At 44.1% G+C, this 19133-nt stretch overlaps 1 protein-coding gene across 1 annotated transcript; it reads left to right on the forward strand.

Annotated features, from left to right (window-relative positions):
- Positions 1–1256: 1256 nt before the first annotated feature.
- LOC311311294 (inter-alpha-trypsin inhibitor heavy chain H3-like) lies at positions 1257–13536 on the forward strand (the record flags this gene model as incomplete). The annotated part of the gene is made up of 19 exons (XM_084440974.1): positions 1257–1364; positions 2076–2099; positions 2432–2586; positions 2691–2795; positions 2890–3052; positions 3337–3447; positions 3567–3699; positions 3860–3972; positions 5470–5638; positions 5742–5867; positions 6194–6375; positions 8846–9031; positions 9331–9467; positions 9592–9752; positions 11535–11663; positions 11803–12004; positions 12564–12736; positions 12938–13049; positions 13398–13536. 19 exons carry the CDS (start codon positions 1257–1259, stop codon positions 13534–13536), a joined length of 2628 nt encoding a protein of 875 aa, XP_084297100.1.
- Between the last annotated feature and the right edge of the window lie 5597 nt (positions 13537–19133).

Here is a 19133-nt window from a genome sequence, read left to right on the forward strand (position 1 = left end):
GCAGCCTTCACAAAGCCCTATGGATGTATTATTTTTGAAAAAATGTTTATTTTAATCCACATATTAGATATTATACCTTTAAGGGCCAAATCCACAAAAGGATTGTGCGGCTTTTACAGCAGCAAAACCAGTGCAAATGAGACAAAAACCAGGTCCAGTCTGGCTTATGTGTGTGGCTGGCTTGTTTCTGTTCAGGACTGGTAGAATGGAAGCTACTCATGCCACTGAAATAGCTGTGAATGGAAATGACATGAAATAATGTCTGCTAAATTAAGATAGGTCTTGTCACCTGGACACATCAGTTCCAATGCTTCCAATGCTAATCCAGCACAATGAGAGCGGGATAGCCAGTTTGCTCATGAGCTCACAACAACTAGCAGCAGCTTCCATTAATGGTAATAGCATTCAACATGATTGGTAATAGCATTCAGTGGCTAAAGCAGTTATACTGTTGATAACATAAAGTCATCCCTACCTGATCTTGAACCCCGGTCTCCCAGGTGGGAGTTCAATGCTCTGACCACTACTCTGACCAGTACTCTACTTGTGCAGTGGAGGTCAGCAGATTGGTTTTGGTGTCCTTCTTCCATTCCCTAGTGTGGGTTGGGGTTAGAATAAGGGTTGGGGTTGGGACAGGATCTGGGGTCTCCATGCCCGGTCTCTCAAGGGATAGCGCCGACAGTACCTTACATAATTTTTTTCCGATTTAAGGACCCATGGGGAGACCTTATTCACAAACAGCGTGTTCGGCCCACCACATAATTGAATCCTCATTCATATAACCTATTAAAAACAAAACTGCAAAACGTAACGCTATCTGCAGCAAAATAACCTGTCAGGAATGACTACCAAATGTCTTGTCTTTTGAATGCATGAAATGTGCATGAACCGTGACTTCTCTGTTTACAGTCTAAATCATGCCCACTTAATAATGTAAGACTTCAAACCCCTGGAATTTTGTGAGTCCCATAATAAACAGGGTGGTTAGTTAGAACTTTGAGTGAAAGGAACTGATTGAGCCAGGAGTTAGCTGCCAGAGTATGTTTGCAGCCAGGCAAACACATGTGCACACACATACACCCCCCCCCCCCCACCCTACACACACACACACACACACACACACACACACAAACACCTGAGGCCCTCCTGCCACGTAGAGATCACTCCTCCTGTGAGAGGGGTGGCAATAGTGCAGGGTGGGGTTGAGTCTGGTTGTTTCCTGGGAAGTGAAGTCAGTGTTGAGCTGCAGTTTGGTCATGTCTGGAGTGTGGACTGTGCTTCTGCTGTGGGGCTGTGCCTGTCTCTGTGGTCCCCATCCTTCCTATGGAGCTCTGGTCATCTCACGGGACTCCACCACCACACAGGTGACTCTACTATGACCTGTCCAGAACTTTTACTCCCCCTTTGACTCCACCAGATTGCGGTGGTTTTATGGTTGTGACTGTGGTCAGTATTTACCAGTTGATGCTGCATGGTGTTGTAGTATGTTGAAGTGTGATCAATCAGCAATTGTGACGGTTTATGTTAGATCTATAAACAAATGAGTAGAAACCCGACCCGGGTCCAAATAGTATTTGAAATAATTTAAATGTTAAATATTAAAATAGTGCATGAAATGTTTTTTTCTGGTATGAAGGAACCACTGGGCAGTTCCCTAAAGTCCAAACCCGACTTCTACTGAATGCTATTTTGACACCTATACATGGATGTTTTCCAGGACTCTGATGATGATGGTGGCAGAGTAATTAAGGTAAGATGGTTGCTTGGCATTGACAGAAACATCACCGAAATTTCTAGTGCTCTTTCACCTCAGCATTGATCAGAATACACATGTTTTATTAATCTCTATTCACCCAGGCTCAGAAAACCTAATATTTGAGGCTGTTCAGTAAATATGTGTGAGGTCCTTGGTTCGTTTGTTACTATTTGTCAACGGTAATTCTACTTTCCATTCAGAATGACAATAGAAACAGAAAAACACAATAACATGAACTGTGAAAGTTAAATCATCAGTGAAATTATCATTCTGTGAAATCTAAAGAATGACGCAATAAGTTGTGTTTATCATTTTACAGAAAAGAAGTACAAATGATGTGAAGGTAAGACAGTAGTATGAAGCATCTGGGTTTTACTTCAGTAAAAATCTGATAATGATGATTTATTAGAATCTCCCTGCTGTAGTAGACTGGCTCGCCCTGACTGACTCATCTCTGCTGGCCAATCGGAACCACTGAGATCATGTTGTGTTGCTCATGTCCTTATGGCTGGAACCGTTTGCTTTGGCAATAAGCCTTATGTCAGCTCAATATTATACATCTATGACATAATGCTGGTTTTATGAAACTGAGTGGCATTTACCCCTCTAAAAATGTACTTAATTGTCTCTCCCTTTGTCGCTGTCTCTCTCTCTCTCTCTCTCTCTCAGGGACAGGTGGAGGTGTACAGTGTGAAGGTGGACTGTAAGGTGACCTCTCGCTTCGCTCACACAGTTTTGACCTCCACTGCAATGAACAAGGCCAACTCCTCTCAGGAAATCTTCTTCGAGGTGGAGATGCCCAAGACTGCGTTCATCACCAACTTCAGCATGTCAGTATCCCACCCATTTTCCAGCCTTCTGTGTGTGTGTGTGTGTGTGTGTGTGTGTGTGGTTATATGACAGTGTTCCGTCTTCTCTCTCTCTTCTCTCCCAGGGAGATTGAAAGTCAGATCTATGTGGGTGAGGTGAAGGAAAAGAAGGAGGCAAGGAAGCAGTATGAGAAGGCTGTGTCATCTGGGCAGACCGCTGGCCTGGTCAAGTGAGTGAAGCAGGGCAATGAATAGGCCATCATTGAACTTAACCCATTAAACCAAGCATTCTGAGTGATCAGTGTGTGTTTGTGTGCCCTCTAGGGCATCAGGGAGAAATATGGAGAAGTTCTCTGTGTCGGTGAACATTGCGTCCAATAGTAACGTCACATTCATTCTGACCTACGAGGAGCTTCTTCAACGCCGACTGGGCCAGTATGAGATTATGACTCGGGTCAGACCCAAGCAGCTGATCCAGAACTTCGAGGTCTGTTGACCTTAACGTCATACCCACCTTTTGCTCCTTTCATGTCCAAATGCAAACCATTGGATATCCTAGGTTCACTGTATGTCAGACTGATGGAGTTTCCAATTTATTACTCTGGTACTGACCCAACTATGACCAGACCCAGTCTGGCCAGTTAGGCATGATGTCTATTTTAACGCTTACTACTCAATTCTTTGTTTCAATTGTTCTAATGTGTGTGTTTGTGTGTGTGTGTGTGTGTGTGTGTGTGTTTATTTATGTTTCTGTGTGTATTTGTGGGACAGATTGTAGCAGATGTCTATGAACCCCAGGGCATTGCCTTCCTGGACGCCTACGGGACCTTTATCACTAACGAACTGCTCCCTCTGGTGGTGAAGACTGTCACTGATACTAAGGTGATGCTGTTTGCCAGTGAACAGGAAACAATATACTGTAACCTGGTTAGGTTGCACAATATACTGTTGAGTTCTGTTATGTTGCATTGTTTTATATGTGTGTTGTGTTTCTCTCGTAGGCACACGTGTCCTTCTGTCCGACATTGGACCAGCAGAGGAAGTGTCCAGGCTGTGACGGCACACTGATGGATGGAGATTTCCTCATCAAGTATGATGTGAAGCGGGGTGAGAGTCTTGGAGATATCCAGGTCAGTGTTAGATTGGACCTCATATTGTCTGTTGATCATTATGACCTCTAAATCAGCTCAGAGTGAAATTTCCCTGCATATTAGGCTCTTTTTTATAAAAATTCCATGTGTAGAGAATGGATCCAAATCAACTCAGCTCTATATTGTTTTCTCTGTGCAGGTAGTGAATGGGTATTTTGTACACTTCTTTGCTCCACCTGACTTACCCGGAGTGCCAAAGAATGTGGTGTTTGTCATCGATAGAAGTGGGTCCATGTATGGAGCCAAAATGCGCCAGGTGAGAGAACCGTCCATGTCGAGTGTGTGTGTGTGTGTGTGTGTGTGTGTGTGTGTGTGTGTGTGTGTGTGTGTGTGTGTGTGTGTTTGAATGTGTGTGTGTGTGTGTGTGTGTGTGTGTGTGTGTACGCTCACCACATTCCACCAGGTCTTGTTTTTTACTTCATTCCCAGTTTACTGCGGTTCCTTTCAAGTCCTCCTCCTTCATCACGGGACACTTGTTCTTCTTTACTTCAGCAGGCTAAGGGCGGAAAGAGAGAGAGAGAGAGAGAGAGAGAGAGAGAGAGGGAGGAAAGAGAGTGCTGAACAGAGACTTGAAAAGGAGTAAAAAGAAGTAAACTGTTACACACTTCTAACCTCCACATGGACAGCTTCCCCCAACGCATGCATATTAATGTTTAAGTATTTGCAACATTATAATGTAAGTGTACTGACCTGTGACATTGTGTTGGTAATCCTAAAATGGTGGCACAACGGTAGTTGTTGTCAGTGGAGCGGTGTTCTGGTGTGTTCTCCTCTACAGTATCTCAACGTATCTCTTTAGACCCTCAGAGGGCTAGTATTGACCTTGTGAGTGAAGCAGTGTCCTCCCAGCCCCTCTGTCTCTCTCTGTCTGCATTATTAGTCCTGATGTGAAGGATTGTGACGATTGACCCTTGAGGTCTTTCCCCGCGGTTACAAGCCAATAGCTATTAGAACAGAACAGGAGATGACATCTGTCTCCTCCCACCAGCATTCCACCCAGAGTTTTGAGTAATGAGGATCAGCCATAGTCACACCTCCCTGGTGGTCTAGGGGTTAGGATTCCGCCACGGCCCGGGTTTTTAGGTCCCCTCACACATAAAATTACATGCATAACCAGTAGTGTAGAAGCATGGCTTCGCCTGACCCAATTCGCAAAAATGCGAGTGGTTTGGATTTCTTGCATTTATTGTCGATTTTTTAAGGGGCCTTATCAACGGGCAGACCAAAATGCCTCTGGATGCAATTGGATAGACCTAGAACCAATCAGAGCATCGTATCATGTGGATACAGTCGCTGTATTAAACCTGCCCCATATTAGATAAACGGCTGTGATTGGTCCAAACAATATCGGGGCGAGTGGGACTCAGTTTCAATGTGTGGATGACCAGACTGATCTACGAGGTAAAATAGAATGTGAGCTCATGTGATCAGACTAGTGAAGCCAGACTTATAGTGTAGCACTTCCTTAGAACTGCAACACTCATACTGCATCTAAAACATGGATCATCAGCTTAAAATGTTCGATTTAGACAGGAATGTTAGATTTTTCCACTCTGCTCATTAAGAAATCAATAAAGAAGAAATTAATAAAACTGTTGACAACTAACACATGTTTGTGTATGCGTGTGTGTGTGTTTGTGTGTGCTCGTGTGTAGGGTTGAAGAAGGCAAGACAAAGCCAAGTTGCTTTGCTTTAAATTTATGTTTTTGTGATTATTTGAGCTCTGATATACAGTACAATATGTCCTCCATAGACACGAGAAGCATTGCTGACCATCCTCAGTGACCTGCATGAGGAGGACTTCTTTGGCCTTGTTCTGTTTGATAACATAATCACCACATGGAAGGATTCACTCTCTAAGGCCACCAGTGAGAATGTGGCCGAAGCCAAGACATTTGTCAGAAAAATAAAGGACAATGGATGTGAGTTTCAGTGAGTCTTGCTAATAGTTCTTCTAAATATGGGTGCCTCTGTATCAGTGTGTTTGTACACTGTCATACTGTCCGTGTCCTACTCTTCCCCCAGCCACTAATATCAATGATGCTGTGCTAAAGGCGGTGGACATGCTGGTCAAAGACAAGCAGGACAACAAGCTCCCAGAGAGAAGTGTGTCCATGATTATCTTACTGACCGACGGGATGCCCAATAGCGGTGAGTTTACATCACAGATCTAAATGGTGCATTAACTTAGCCGGTAGACAAACATACTCCTGGAGCTTGCTCGATCGCCTTGTTGAGAGGGGTCAGGGAAGAATTTTTACAGCTCACTTATCTGGCCCCCGAGTGATTACTGTTTTTTTGCTTCCCTCTGGAATATGTAGAGAGTGGGTCGTATGCCCTCCTCCCTTGTTCTCTGTAAAGCGCATTGTGTTGCCTCTGGGTATGAAATGCGCTATACAAATAAAGCTTTGATTGATTGATTGATTGATTGATTGACATAAATGTAAAATAAGTAACTTGTGTCTGTGTGTGTGCAGGAGAGAGCAGCCCAACTAGGATCCAGGAGAACGTGCATGCTGCTGTCATGGGGAATATGTCTCTGTTCTGTCTGGGTTTTGGAGATGATGTTCAGTACTCCTTCCTGGATGTGATGGCCAAGCAGAACCAGGGACTGGCCCGCAAGATCTATGAAGGCTCTGATGCGTCCCTCCAGCTCCAGGTAGGCCGTGTCCAAGCTCTGCCCCTAGGCCCTTTTTATCATACACGTGGCACCTTGCTTTCGGTTGAGATGTAGCCCAACCTTTTTTGTAGCAGCATGGTATATTGTATAGAGATATGTGACGATGTGTATTATTGCACCCTTTATTCGGGCACTCTAATGGATTAATTAAAGGAGTAGTAAATTGAAAATGCATGTTTAGCCCTGTTTTAAGGTTACTTATGATCATATACAATGGTTCAGATCAAAACATTGACAAAACTAGCACTTTTGAGAAAGTCTGATAATTGCTCTACCACCGTTTTGGTCATACAATGGATGTGGATGGGCATCTTGATAAATCATTCAAAAACATGTTAAACTCTCGATTTCAAAGACAAGAAGCTCACCGAGGGGGTAATTGGTGTCCGTTGGTGTTCTGACATCAAATTCGCCACAAAGTATGAATCCTGTAGGGTTTTATTGATCATTTTATGAAATCCATTGACATCTGTTCTCACAGATCTCTGGAGACAGACAGTATTGTGTCCCCACACAAGTTCTGGCTAGCACCATGGTGTTGTTTAACACTCTTGAAATTCCAGAGTCTCACAGTTTTGCTTTCATTCCATTGTTAGTAAGGAAAATAACAGTACAACTTGTCTTAACTTTATAGTCTGATCCAACCCTGAATCACAGCTGGCTTAGCTACTTGTTTAGCTAGCGTAGCTAATGACACAGCTTACCATAGCTAGACACAGCGATCTAGTTGCCATGATACTAGTGCAAGCTTGCAGAGTAATTAGTAATGATTATGCTGTATGAATGTTACGGTGTTTGCTAACATCAGTTAACTTAGCGATGTTGGCCTGCTATTTAAAGTCTGCTAAATTAGCCGCCTCGTAGCTTCGCCGTCTGCTGGCCAGACCTAGTTTTGATGATCCGCTGTCACTGAGGAGCTTTCAGAGCAAAAACAAATTGCTACGCTTTACATAGACTAGTTCATTTGCTCAAAACCGATTAATGGAAACATTCAGAATCAGAATCCTTTTATTGCCATTTGTTCTTGGCATAAGTACAAAACTAGCAGTGCATCTGGCCTACAAAAGAGATAGTAGTAGCAGTAGTCAGTATAGTTCTGTGTCTAACAGTTTTAGTCTTTGACGACCGCAGCCTCGTGCCAGAGGGGAGCGGTTTGAACAGACCATAGCCCGAGTGGAAGGGGTCGGCCATGATCTTCCTGGCCCGTTTCAGCGCCCTGGAGTCATGCAGGGCCTGGAGGGAGGGCAGGGCACAACCAATCACCCTCTCCGCCAAGCATATACCTGGGGAACCAGGTGGAGATGGAGAAAATGGAGTGATGGACTTCATAATTTATGCCAGCTTGAAGCATATATACCTAATGCTCACTTGGGCCTACATTTTGGTGGTGGCTGCAAAGTGATAACATGCATGGCTGATTTGTTATGATTTTTATACAATTTTAAACTTAAGACGCCAAACTTTTGCTGTAGGGCCACCATCAGGACTATTGGCCCACAATTCCAGTTGAGGACTTTTGGTACTGGACTGGACATATGTGCAAAGTTTGGAGATGTTTCATGCATGGGAAGTCAGACTTCCTAGGAAGATTCAGAAGATCCAGAATATTGGCACTAACAAGTAACAAATAAGGTCACATGAAAAAAAACAGCATATGTGTGGTTTATATTGTTCAACAACAACTAAAAACCTAGCAACATATATTTGATTGGTTATAACAACTTATATTCATACAACACTGTTTAGGCAACAGGTACTGTAGGGACCTTTATACAACAGATAGAGAACTCCGGTGACTCCTGCCACCACAGGTGGGCCAGAGGTTCAAAATTCTGGCGACGGTTGGTGCCCAGGGCAGTTAATGAGTTAATATAATATCTATATCATGTCTGTTGCCTAAGTTTCCCCACAATATAGCAAATATATAAACACTGTTTAATCTGCGCTAGCTAGCTTATCTACCGTTAGCTACCATTAGCTAAAGCAGATTTCTCGAGAACCGATCTGGGTCCTAGTGCCTGTGGTCAGAACGTGTCGAAATGTGAAGATTTTTTCCAGCTTTCTCAAGAACCGCTGATCCAAACAACTTTCCACTGACACATGCATGGCCTTGAGTCCTGAGCAGTACACCTGCCGCATATCAACTTCATACAGTGCCCAGTTGTCTGTACGCACACAGAGATTTGCTGCATTAGTGTATGATGATTGCTAATGCTGACTGAATGGGTGTGACTACCCCTTTTCACCTGGTATTTAAATGTATTTTCAGACACATATTAATACCAGGTGTAAATGTAATCAGGTTAAATCATATCTGGATACGGACACATTTTAATGCTTTGTGTTCACTATCTAGACCAGATGGGTGTGTAATAATAATCTGTAATAATCTGTGTGTGTGTGTGTGTGTGTGTGTGTCTGTCCATGTGTGTATATGTGTGTCTCTCAGGGTTTCTATGAGGAAGTGGCCAGTCCCCTTCTCTCTAAAGTGGACCTGCGTTACCCTGACAATGCCATCGACTCCCTGACCACCAACCACTTCTCCCAGCTGTTCAACGGCTCTGAGATTGTGGTTGCCGGCCGGCTGACCGACAATGACCTGGAAAACTTCTTGGTGGAGGTTTACGCACAAGGGGTGAGAGACATCCCATCCAGACTTGGATTCAAATACTAGTTTAAATCCTCTTTTTTTACCTTACTAACTTGAATTGCTTTATAATTTGTCTACCTGGAAGTAGGGTGGAGTTTGAGTTTTTAGGAAAAGCCTATTGGTTCTGTTGTGCCAAACAAGAACAAGCAAGCATAGATATGTATAGTAATTGAAATTACTATACATAAACAGTATTGGACCCAGGTATGAGCCCACCCAAGGTGCAAAGGTTATCACCCTTCAGGCTATTCAAGTGATTCCTTTGCTTTTTGATGTGTCTCTAGTTTGAGGACTTCAAGGTGCAGGGCCAGGCCAGTGCCAAGGAGTGGGACGTCCTCTACCCAGAACAGGAATACATCTTCGGGGATTTCACCGAGCGCATGTGGGCCTACCTTTCCATCCAACAGCTGCTGGAGAAGACGTCAGTGACATTTTTTAATGGATCCTATTATAACCCTAATGTACTACTGTATGTAGCTCTTGTAAAAAATTAAAAAAAGATCCATATATATACTGTATTGCACTTTTTTGTTGTAAACCCTCAGAAACAGTGGCACTCCAGAGGAGAAGAGCAACGCCACTGCCCAGGCTCTAGAGATGTCCCTCCAATACAGCTTCGTCACCCCCCTCACCTCCATGGTGGTCACCAAGCCCGAGACAGAAAAGGGGCCAGCAGGCCCCCTCATCGCTGACAAGCTGAATGAGGGTAGGAGGCCTAGAGGGCAGAGCTGAGATACTGCGCTGTACCTGATCTGTGTGTTGTGAACCGTCTTTGTTTTGACTTTTTTTCAATCCTGTTTTCTCCCCTTTTTGGCAGATGAAAGACTGACAAGAGAATATGGTGAGAATGGTACCCTCCTCCTCCTTCTGACAACATTACATGGTGGTTAAACAAATCATGCTGTATAGAGGTTGATATCTTTTGATGCAAATGATTACTTACCTGAAGGTTTGTGTGGTTTGTTTAGACAATTATGCACCCCAGCAGACAAGTTATAATCGCTACCAACACGGCCCTCCCTTACACTTCGGTAAGTCCTCCTTCCTCCTGGATCAGCCCTAATAACTGCAGCTCAATTCAACTCTCCATTCATCTCGTAGTGCATGGAAACCAGACCGGGGTTGAAATACTATTAGAATTGAAATACTAGAATAGGTAGAATTTATTAGACCAGTATTAATAGTATTAACTATTCACTGTAGATACAGAGACTGAGGGTTTAGTGACCAAGCTAAATTAACACGTTGATGTTTGAACCTGAAATACTACCTTCACACATTTGAAATTTGATCACTCTACCAACACAATAGACATACCCTCACACTCACAGTTGATAAGCAGCCCTTTTGTTGGGCTTGCTGCTTTCCCCCACCTAGCGGGGAGCCTGAAAACAATTAGTCTACCCAAGTTTAATCAGACCACAATACCGCAAAAAATATCACAATATCTATAGCAATCATAAAAAAAAAAAAATGTGATCACTTAAAATGCATCTTTAAGTATATTTTGCTCCATTGTTTCTCTTTCTATTCAAAAACTGAACTTACGATGAATTTAATCTTCTTAAAATAAAAAAAACATTACTATTTCTTTCATTTTAAAATGTTATTAAATACGATATAACGTGTCTGTATTATTTACATAATATTACCATTTCAATTTTTCTTAATACCAGGATTATAGCAAAACCAGTATATTGTGACACCCACAGTTTGAAATACAATAGAAGTAGTTTCATATATTGACAGTCACTCCGAGGCCCTTGCAGTCGATCGAATCGGTCCCATCTCTTCTCTGTCCTGGCCCCACAGTGGTGGAATGAACTGCCCACAGATGTCAGGACAGCAGAGTCGCTGCCCCTCTTTTGCTGTGGGCTCAAAACTCACCTCTTCAAGAAGTACTACCAGGATCATCCCTCTTAAGCATCTATTGTATTTTTAGTTTCCTATCGTCACTTTGCCTTCAGCACTAGATTATGATCTTAGTCACTTGTTTTAGAAATGAGATGCACTTGTCAGTTCTGGCAAGTAGTAGTACATTGACTTCCTATGTTAAATGAAATTATTGTAAGTTGCTTTGGATAAAAGCATCAGCTACTGTAAATGACTGTAATGTAAATGTAATGAGAGGAAGACCTCATCGAAACAGGAAAGGAATCACGTGAAAGACATTCCCTTTCATTTCAAACCTTTATTTATACTCGTGAAGCACTGAGGTTTCCCTCATTTACAGTGATGACAAGTTTACACGCAGACAAATCAACAAAACAGATGTATTCATCTCATACTATTTATTTGTTTATTGTAATTGCCTAGAAGAAGATTTATATATATGTTTACAGCACACAGCCTCTGTCCACCAACAATATAACACAATTGTACTGTCTAATCAGGGCTTTTCTGGGATGTTGTAATGTTGTAAAACCTCCCCCTTTGCCAAGGTAATTACTTTTTATGTACACAAGACTATTTCTTTATTCTTTTATAGCAAACCGAATTGCAGCGGATGGAGACCCCCACTTCATGATCGAGCTGCCAGAACTGGAGGACGCGCTGTGCTTCAACATCGACGACACGCCAGGGACCATCTTCAACCTGGTGAGGGACCCACAGTCAGGTGAGCTCTCATCTTGTCTGGTGCTGCACGTTACGAGAATGCCATCTACCTTCTTCACTTGAAACTCTTTGGAAGCTCTTGTCCCAAAAACAACACTGGCTATTCTCAAAAGCTGCCTCCATCCCATGTGGCTTTGCAGGTGTTTTGGTAAACGGACAAACCATTGGAGATAAGAAGGTGGCCCCAGGTGGGAAAATTAACACCTACTTTGGGCGTTTCGGAATCGTCCACCCTGGACTAGGGCTGAGACTGGAGGTCACCACTCAGGACATCACTGTGTCTCTGTACAGCAAGCAGGTCAAGCTGCTGTGGTCCACCACTGCCTCTTTGAAGGGACGCAGGTGAGTGGTGTTAACACTTGGGTGGAAGTTTCAACTTAATCACTTTATCTGTGTGGTGACATAAAATAATTAGTGCAATGTGATCCATACCCTCTAAAGGTGTTAGATTAGTATGTCCTAATTTTTGCTACGGCAAGACATTGTGAGCTGATGTACTGTACAGCCACACACAACCGCTTTGGATAAAGGGTGAATCTGATGACTTATCTTAACTCCCTCATTTCACAGATAGGCCCCTCTTCTCTCATCTCTTTTTCTTTATTGTTCCCCCTTCAGTAGGGGCGGCTGTGGCTCAGGAGGTAGAGCGGGTTGTCCCCTGATCGTAGGGTCGATGGTTCGAATCCCAGCTCCTCCTGTCCACATGTCGAAGTGTCTTTTAATTGGGCAAGACACTGAACCCCAAATTGCTCCCAATGAGCAGGCTAGCACCTTGCATGGCAGCTGCCTCTATTGGTGTGTGAATGTGTGTGAATGGATGAATGAGAGGCCATTGTAAAGCGCTTTGGATAAAAGCGCACTATAAGTGCAGGCCATTTACCATTTACCATTTACTATTTAGTATGGACGTGGAGGTGACCAAAGACCACAGTCTGACCATCACCCTCAGCGACTCTGTGAAGTTCGTGGTCCTCCTGCACAAAGTGTGGAAGGGTCACCCCTACCACCAGGACTACCTGGGCTTCTACACACTAGACAGCCACCTGCTCTCACCCATGGTCCACGGCCTGCTAGGTACACCAAAGCACCCGCAGTACCATACTACACCACAGGGGGGCACCCGTCCTGTTGTAGTGAAGTTATCTTTACGTGCACTCACCCATTGTTAGGCCAGTATTTTGGTTTAAGGTTAAATTTTGCCCAGAATACAATGCAGTGCATCGTACACCAAAAGCTTAGTAGTATCAACCAAATAAGCTTGTGTGTCCTCCACAGGCCAGTTCTATCATGGGGTGCAGTTTGAGGTGAGAGACCTGCGTCCAGGAGAGGTCCCCGAGAAACCAGACGCCACCATGCTGGTGAAGGGAAAGGAGCTCACTGTGACAAGGTAGAGTACGAGTCTCACACGAGGTACAGTATTCCACACGGTACACAAACACCTGCACACAGGTGTCACTGTGTTGCTCGTCGGTTTTGCTTAAACCTTCACTTGCCCCACGCTGGGTTCGATCTTTAATCTGCTGACTTACAAACACACACGACCACCTCCACAAACAACGCTTAAGCCAATTACGCCATCGAAAATCTTATACTGACATGTGAAGGGCCAATCCCAATTCCACCACTTGGCCCTACCCCTTAGTTTTGAGTGCTCCCACATAGGGTAAATCAAGATTGGATTATGCCTACACGTGCGTATTCTCATCAGTTTGGCGTGCCTGTCCTCTGTGTCCAGGGGCTGGCAGCGGGACTTCAGGCTGGACATGGAGAACGGGGAGAATGTCCCCTGCTGGTTCATCCACAACAACGGTACTGGCCTCATCGACGGAGATCTGTCAGATTACGTCATGTCTGGGCTCTTCAAGACCGTCTGAGACCAGCCAGCACACCATCGGTCACCTGAATCTCAAATGAGGTTTGCGATCAATGCTGCATTAGTGCTGTGCTGTATTGTCTCACATCAGACACGTCATTCATCACCTGTTGTAAGACATAAACTGAAAATATACCATCAGAATCACATAGGCTACCATTGTCAATAATCATGATTCATGATAATAATGAATATGAAAGCATAACTCAGAGACCGAGGTCAGGTGACTGTAAAACATCATTTGTATGGTAAGAAATATCTAATAAATGGGCCATCCATCATGTAAGTGTTTCATGTTTATTTATGTTGTTGATTATGCTGCCTATTTCCTCTTGATTGGCTTTGATGCACTTAATGTCAACTGTTTCCTGTGTTATGACACAACAGATCACTAGAAGCTAGTATGTCAGCAGTCTCCAATATGAAAAGGCCTCTAGACCAGGGTTTGGTGCCAGACTCCACCTAAGCCTGGCCTACTCCTCCCCCCTCCCATTGGCTGATGTGTTTCTGTCCTTGGGTGGTTGGTTATACTTTTAGTGTCGACTGAAGTCATGTCGGAAGTTCAGGAGTTGAGAGGGATTTTTTTTAAAGTGATCTTTAGGGCTGTGTGTGTGTGTGTGTGTGTGTGTGTGTGTGTGTGTGTGTGTGTGTGTGTGTGTGCGTGTGTGTGTGTGTGTGTGTGTGTGTGTGTGTGCGTGTGTGTGTGTGTGTGTGTTTAGAGGGGGCTCTCTAATTCACACCAGATGTCGTTGTGGTGCATTGTATTGGAGATGGTTTGAGGGCCCAGGAAAACTACTGAAACTGTAGAAATAGACATGCAAATTCTTACCAATCTAGCACTGACATCAGTAAGATATCCAAACGCAGATTGTGTCCTTGTCTTCCTTCCGTATTTGTCACCGAATAAGTCTCAGGCCTCCAAAGGAGGGGCTGCTGCAATGATGCCATGCTAGTTTAGACCAGAGGAGGGCAGCAGAGACCTTTTAAAAAATAAATAAAATAAGTTGTCTTCTTCAGGCCTATTGACTGGAGTACCTGTGAAGTGCATCTCACATTTAAGGTTTTGTACTCTATCACATTGACACTTCGAATAAAAACATAAAAACTTTATCTACGTCTTCGAGAAGTATTGTCATGCCCTTCAAGAGTTCAGGTATGAAAAGCATAATTGTCATTGATTGCTGTTACTCCACTAGACAATGTAGGTTTCTAGGTTTCATGCAGGTTCTGCTGGCATTGTTCTGACTCTCCCTTCCCTCCTCCCTTCCTCACCTCCCAGGTCTCACCCCCCACCCACATGGCCCTCCCCCTGCCCGCTCTATCTTTGTCCTGGCTGGAATACTTCACATCGCTGTTGTCGGTGGTGCGTGATGCTGGGACTGAGCGTTCATTGTGTACACGCGTGTGGGAGCGATGGAATGCGGGCCCTCGGCGTGTGGTGTGCCGTGACACGCGTGTGCCCGCTGACGCCAGCCAGCCTGCCAGTCTGTCTGACAGCGCTGCTGTTTGGACACACCTGACCGCCGCCAACACTGCCCCCACACTCTGCCTGGTGGGCACGGCGCCCAAAGCTGATCACCCCACAGTTGTACGCCACAGTCTCCTCTCCCTCTGGGTCCACCTGACCTGGGAGTTGGGGTTTGAGCAGAGCAATAATGAAGTGTAGTCTGCTCTGTACTTTCACTGTAGCTTAGTCAGTTGTCATTCGGTGTGAAACTGTGTTGTACAGAGTTTGTGTGTGTGGAGGTGTGGTGTGGACTTAGCAAAGCAGTGTAGAATGACATGTTATTGTAGGACCGTAGAATAGTATGCTATTGTAGGACAGTAGAATAGTATGGTATTGTAGGACTGTCAAATAGTATGGTATTGTAGGACTGTAGAATAGTATGGTATTGTAGGACTGTAGAATAGTATGGTATTGTAGGCCTGTAGAATAGTATGGTATTGTAGGCCTGTAGAATAGTATGCTATTGTAGGACAGTAGAATAGTATAGTATTGTAGGACAGTAGAATAGTATGGTATTGTAGGACAGTAGAATAGTATGGTATTGTAGGACTGTAGAATAGTATGCTATTGTAGGACAGTAGAATAGTATGCTATTGTAGGACAGTAGAATAGTATGGTATTGTAGGTTACAGTAAAATAGTATGGTATTGTAGGACAGTAGAATAGTATGCTATTGTAGGACAGTAGAATATCATGGTATTGCAGGACAGTAGAATAGCATGGTATTGTAGGACAGTAGAATAGTATGGTATTGTAGGACAGTAGAATAGTATGCTATTGTAGGACAATAGAATAGTATGGTATTGTAGGACAGTAGAATAGTATGGTATTGTAGGACAGTAGAATAGTATGGTATTGTAGGACAGTAGAATAGTATGCTATTGTAGGACAGTAGGATAGTATGGTATTGTAGGACAGTAGAATAGTATGGTATTGTAGGACAGTAGAATAGTATGGTATTGTAGGACAGTAGAATAGTATGCTATTGTAGGACAGTAGAATAGTATGCTATTGTAGGACTGTATTGAGCTGTGGTGGTTAGTCAACCCCTCTCAGGCTGCGAAGGTGAAAAGTTGAACCTGTTGTTGACCTTAGAGAGAGGGCTTAGCTCTGAAGTCAGGGACAGGCCAACGGCACAGGAATAGGTAGGATACCCCCCCTCCCCACACACACACACACAGAAGCTATTAACATGACTGATAGCATGCTGGACATATTTCCAGACATTTGTATTCATTTGATTTTAGTGTGTTTGTTTGTTTTCTCCTAAGGACAACAATGTCAGGCCTCTGTTCAATCAGTATTACATCTCATCTGGGTGCCAGGAGACAAAAATGACAGAGAGGGGGGTTGAGAGAGAGAAGGAGAGAGAGAAGGAGAGAGAGAGAGAGGGAAGGAGAGAGAGAGAGAGAGAGAGAGAGAGAGGGAAGGAGAGAGAGAGAGACTGAGTGGGGCCTCATGTTTATCAGAATCAGGGAGTTGAATTCCAGGAGATGGATTGATAACAGAGAAAACAAGCAAACAAAAGCACAGGAATAGAAAGAGTGCGTGAAACAGAGAGGGCAGACAGGCGGACGTCAGTAGTGGTGTTGGAGGCAAGAGAAACATTGAGAGGCTCCTCTGTTTCCCAGGAGCCTATCAGTACAGTCAAAGTCATTACCTCTAACATGAACATTAAGTCAGTCACCAGATAGCTGATACACTGTGTGTGTGCATGTGTGCATGTATGTGTGTGTGTGTGTGTGTGTGTGTGTGTGTGTGTGTGTGAGATTATGCGTGCGTGTGTGTGTGTGTGTGTGTGTATGTGTGTGTGTGTGTGTATATATATGTATGTGTGTGTGTGCTTGTGCGTACATATGAAAAGTATGCGTTGTTGTTTATCTCTGTATTAAGCAGGTGCTCCCATGTTGAGGGAGAGAAACGTCTGTAGTTGTTGAGTACTGCACGGGTGTTAATGTCTGATCCCGCCTCATATTGAACCACTGACTGGTCAGCACTCTATTCTACTGAAACAACATGACCCAGATTTTTAACTAAAACTAAAGCTAACATTGTCCCACCCCATATGAGTTGGAAAATACATGGCCCTAAAGATATGAGACCAACAGTAGATGTTGAGTAGTCCAGGCTTCTCCATCTGTTTCAGTTTTGGAATGGTTGTGATAAACTCAGCCTGACCCCTGATTGGTCTAATCTCACCCTCTTGTGTTCTGAAAGACCATCTGACAGAATCCGGCAATGTGATTGGACAGCCCTCATATACTGTAAGCACAAGAAATAGTTTGCCATTGTTTTTTGGGGTAACAGTTTTTCCTGTTCATTCTGCAGTTTGAACCAGAGCAAAGCTTTGAAACGTGAAGTCGAAGGGAGTGTTTGGGACTGAAATTCACAAAGAATCCCTCATCTCACTCGAACATGGTTGCTTTTCCAAGCAGTACACAGTTTGATTCAGTTGCATTGCACTCTCCACGGATATAGCAACTTGTGTATTGAAAGCTCAACCACCCTCATTGTTGGTTGACGAGTACCCCCACCCCACCTCCCCCCAACTCTACCCCCACAGCCCAAAGCTTGACGCCCAGAAACGTCCCGAGAAAGAATGAACAACAAAATACAGCCCGACGGAGGGGCCTCTGCAGATAAACACACCATCACACGTTCTAGTTAGGTCTAAATGATAATTGAGAGGGATTTTTTGTATGACTTTTTTAGGAAAATCTGTTTGATTATACTATCAGGAAAATAATACAGTAGGTTCCCAAAGTCAGAGAACTTTTCAACCCGGAAACAGTCCCTCCAAGGGTGGCTGGTGATGAGTGTTTGTAGGGGTTTAGCCCAGCTAGATTAGATCAGAGGACTGCTGTGTTTGTTTGTTTTGATTTGGGAGGGGCGTGTGTCCCGAGGGATGCCCCCTCACCGCCACCCCCCAACACCCTCCACCCTCCCTCAGCTGCATTTCCCCCTTGACCCCTTCCTCACCCCAGCCACACTACCCAAAGCATTCTGGGGGGAAAAAGACAAGGCTACCATAGCTTACAGTCCACTAGACCAAATCACAACCAGACCCTTCATCCTAGAGGAGCCACCCAGGGAGGCCGCCTCCAGCTCTCCCAGACCCCAGGAGGAGCTCATCCCTGTGGGTTGACTTCCCTTTCATCTGCCTGTGGGTCTCGGCCAGGAGACACCCAGGGTTCGGGGAGGCCAAGGTCTCACAGCAAGGTGGAGAACACGGCTCAGGGCATACTGAGATTGAGACATGTCATATAGGATGCCTACAGAACCAAATACCTACAGTGTACTAAGAATACCTCTCCTATTGTGGTGTACTGTTTCTTTCTCTCTGTCTTTCTCTCTCCTCCGCTCTCCTGACGGGGTTCGGATGGGCCCTGATCTTCTGTTTTCTACAATTCTTCATAGTTTTTCCCATATTTCCATCCCTCCCCATCTTTCCATCTCTTCATACTCACCCAACCCCCCCCCCCCCCCATCTCTACCCTCCCCCTACCCCCTTGGCTGACCTCTGCTTCATCTCCAACAAGCCCCCAGGCTGATCAGCCTGGCACCAGACAGTTATTCAACCCCTAAGGCCCCCTCACAAGAACAGGTCAGAAAAGGAGAGGGAGGGAGGGAGGGAAGGAGGGAGGGGGAGAGTGAAAGAGAGCTAGAAGCATGAAGATGTTTAAAGAGCTGATTATTATTTTCTCAATATCATTAATCAAATAACACTTGGAATAGAAAGACCGAAATATGAGTTATTGAAAAACTCATGACTGTTATTGTTCTATGGATTTGCATAAAAAGTTCCTAATAATTAATTTTGAAAACCTAATAAACTGTTCTTCCCTTTGAAGATTAAAAAAAAACATTTTTCTTTTAACCTACAACAGTTTATTAAACTGAGCATTGGAAAATAAATGTTATTTAAGTATGAATTAATTTGTTTTTATTACGTTTCATTTGGTGTTAATCCCATGAAACAGGAAATAAAATAAAGGCAGGCGGAGGCTGTGATTGGATTAAAAATCTTCTTTGTAAACATTGTGACCCGTGTCTTTGACGCTCCTCTTTCCTCACTTTAAAGCGCAGAGAGA

This window comes from Borostomias antarcticus (genome assembly GCF_949987555.1).
Source record: "Borostomias antarcticus genome assembly, chromosome: 7".
Classification (NCBI taxonomy): domain Eukaryota; kingdom Metazoa; phylum Chordata; class Actinopteri; order Stomiiformes; family Stomiidae; genus Borostomias; species Borostomias antarcticus.